This window comes from Myotis davidii, unplaced genomic scaffold, assembly GCF_000327345.1.
Source record: "Myotis davidii unplaced genomic scaffold, ASM32734v1 scaffold164, whole genome shotgun sequence".
NCBI classification, from domain to species: domain Eukaryota; kingdom Metazoa; phylum Chordata; class Mammalia; order Chiroptera; family Vespertilionidae; genus Myotis; species Myotis davidii.
In genome coordinates this window covers 559,723-562,043 of record NW_006296417.1, presented here as the reverse complement: position 1 = coordinate 562,043, position 2,321 = coordinate 559,723, and the positions used below count along the sequence as shown (strand labels likewise).

Genomic DNA, 2,321 nt, shown 5'->3' with positions numbered 1-2,321 from the left:
GTGCTTGGGGATGAGGTGACAGTGTTGCTCTGCCAAAGCCGTTTAAGACGCCCAGCAGCTTGTTGGGCCCCTCAGCTGCGGGACAGCAGTGCCCTTGCAGGGGGAGAATAGGAGGCTCGGTCCTCCTGGCTGCCTGCGGCCCGGGGCGCTAGCGGAGGGACCCGTGCCCGCCCAGGGTGCTGCCAGGAGGCTCGGCACACCGGCAGGGGCCGTGGGTGCCGTCCCTTAAGCCGCTTAGTCTGATGGCGTTAAACCTGTTTTCTCAGCAAAAAACAGAAGAAGAGGAAAACCCCGAGCACGCGGCCATCCAGAAGATGATGGACGCCCTGTTCCTGAAGCTGGACGCCCTCTCCAACTTCCACTTCACCCCCAAGCCCGTGAGTGCTCACCCCCCGCCTGCGCACGGAGCCGCTGTGGCCGCGGCCCTGGCTGAGCTTCGGGGCGGCCGGCTCTTCATGTGGCTTCTGCTTACCGGAGTCTGTTTCTAGGAGCTGGAAAGCGAGAAACTTATTAAGTAGTTTGTTTTGACTCATTTGTTCCGGTGAACATTTTCCCTTGTATCTTTTTCCACATATTTCTTTTTTATTCAACACATTTTTTAATTGACTTCAAGAGAGGAAGGGAGGGAGAAGGAGAGACAGAAACATCAGTGATGAGAGAGAATCATGGATCAGCTGCCTCCTGCACGCCCCCCACTGGGGATCGAGCCCGTAACCTAGGCATGTGCCCTGACGGAATCAAACTGTGACCTCCTGGGTCATGGGTTGATTATGCCCAACCACACTGGCCGGGCTCCATGTATTTCTTACAGTGAGCTCTTCCCCCCCCCCAACCAAGAGCGAGGTAATATTTACAGAAATCAAAGGTTCTATTAAACAGCAGATAAGATTAAGAACGTACACAGCATGGGAGAGGGGACTAGTTCAGTCACAGATGAGAGAACTGGGGTGTGAATCCAGCAGAGGTGCCATGCAGAAGGGTAGGACGGGGTGCCCCTGGGGCAGTGCTGACACAGGAGACCCTCGAATCCTCCGGCAGCGTGAGTGCTGCCCCGTTAGCTTGGCTTCCACCCTCAACACAGCTCACGTTTTAAAGACCCTCCCAAAAGCATTTTGTGTATTCGATTTTAAATTACTAGGTTCACAATTCAATTCTTTTAGGTGCGGACTATTTCTTACTTCCTAATCCATGTGTCGTCTTTTCCAGCCCGTTCCGGAGATTAAAGTTGTGTCCAACCTGCCAGCCATCACCATGGAGGAAGTCGCCCCCGTGAGTGTCAGCGACGCAGCTCTCCTGGCCCCAGAGGAAGTCAAGGTGAGGAGCCGGTGAAACGTGCAGTATCTGCCGATAAGCAGTGTTCGCAGCCAGGTCTTCATTTGTCATTCTCCTGGAGTTCGTAGTTTTTATTCTAATGTGTATCAGCAGTTCCTAAGTGTAATCAAATTAATAACGTTATAATGGCGTTTAATATTCAAATACCAGACTCCTATAATCAGCTGTTATTACGATTTGCAGATATGAGACTTAGTACAAAAGCTGTTGGTAAATAGCCATTATCAGTATCTCGTTCTAATCCATTTGAATACCAGCAGGGTTAGGTTTCAAACAAATGGCACATATTGCACATAAACTAGCCATCTTTTAACGTCAGCATTTCCCCCTCATGTCGTCCGCTTAATGCTTTTCTGGAATGGAGTTGGGGTCAGAACAGGAGCCTTTGGGTGTCGGTGGAGTTGGCAGGCCAAGTGCAGGCGGTCCCTGCCTGTGGACACGGCGCTCGTGCCTGGACAGTGACGCTGGTCCTGCAGGCTGTCTTCCCGCTGGCCTAGCAGCGCAGCCCCTCTCCCCTCACCCGCTTTGCTGCTCCCGCACCCACCCCTCAGAGACTCTGCCGGCGACAGCCCCAGCAGCTAGGCCGGCCGCCGAGGAGAGCGAGGCAGCTGAGCGCCCCCTGGAGGGTCTCCTGTCTCAGACCCTGCAACCAGCCCAGTGGCCGGCATCGGCCGCTAAACACGGGGGCCACCTCGGCAGGTCCCGGGCTCGTGCTGGAGGCCACGTGCCGTCGGCCTGACTGACGGGTGTGTTGGTGGTTACTTTTTAAAAGGAAAAAAATAAAGCCGGCGACATAAAAACCGCTGCGGAGAAAACAGCCACAGACAAGAAGCGAGAGAGGCGGAAGAAGAAACTGAGGAAGCACATGAAACTACAGGAGAAGGAGAAGCGCAGGAGACTCCTGGAGAGGAGCAGCGCCGAGCCCGCGGGGAAGCTCAGCAAGGCCGCGGCGTCCGAGAAGCTCAGGCAGCTGACCAGACCGGCAGAGC

General features: G+C 54.7%; 1 protein-coding gene across 1 annotated transcript in view; it reads left to right on the top strand.

Annotated features, from left to right (window-relative positions):
• Window positions 1-1,329, top strand: part of MPHOSPH10 (M-phase phosphoprotein 10) — a 7,445-nt gene extending 6,116 nt beyond the window's left edge. Inside the window, exons 8-9 of the mRNA XM_015569102.1 lie at window positions 267-377; window positions 1,207-1,329. Coding sequence (XP_015424588.1) covers window positions 267-377; window positions 1,207-1,329 — 234 coding nt within the window. The remainder of the gene's footprint in view (window positions 1-266; window positions 378-1,206) is intronic.
• The last annotated feature ends 992 nt before the right edge of the window (window positions 1,330-2,321 follow it).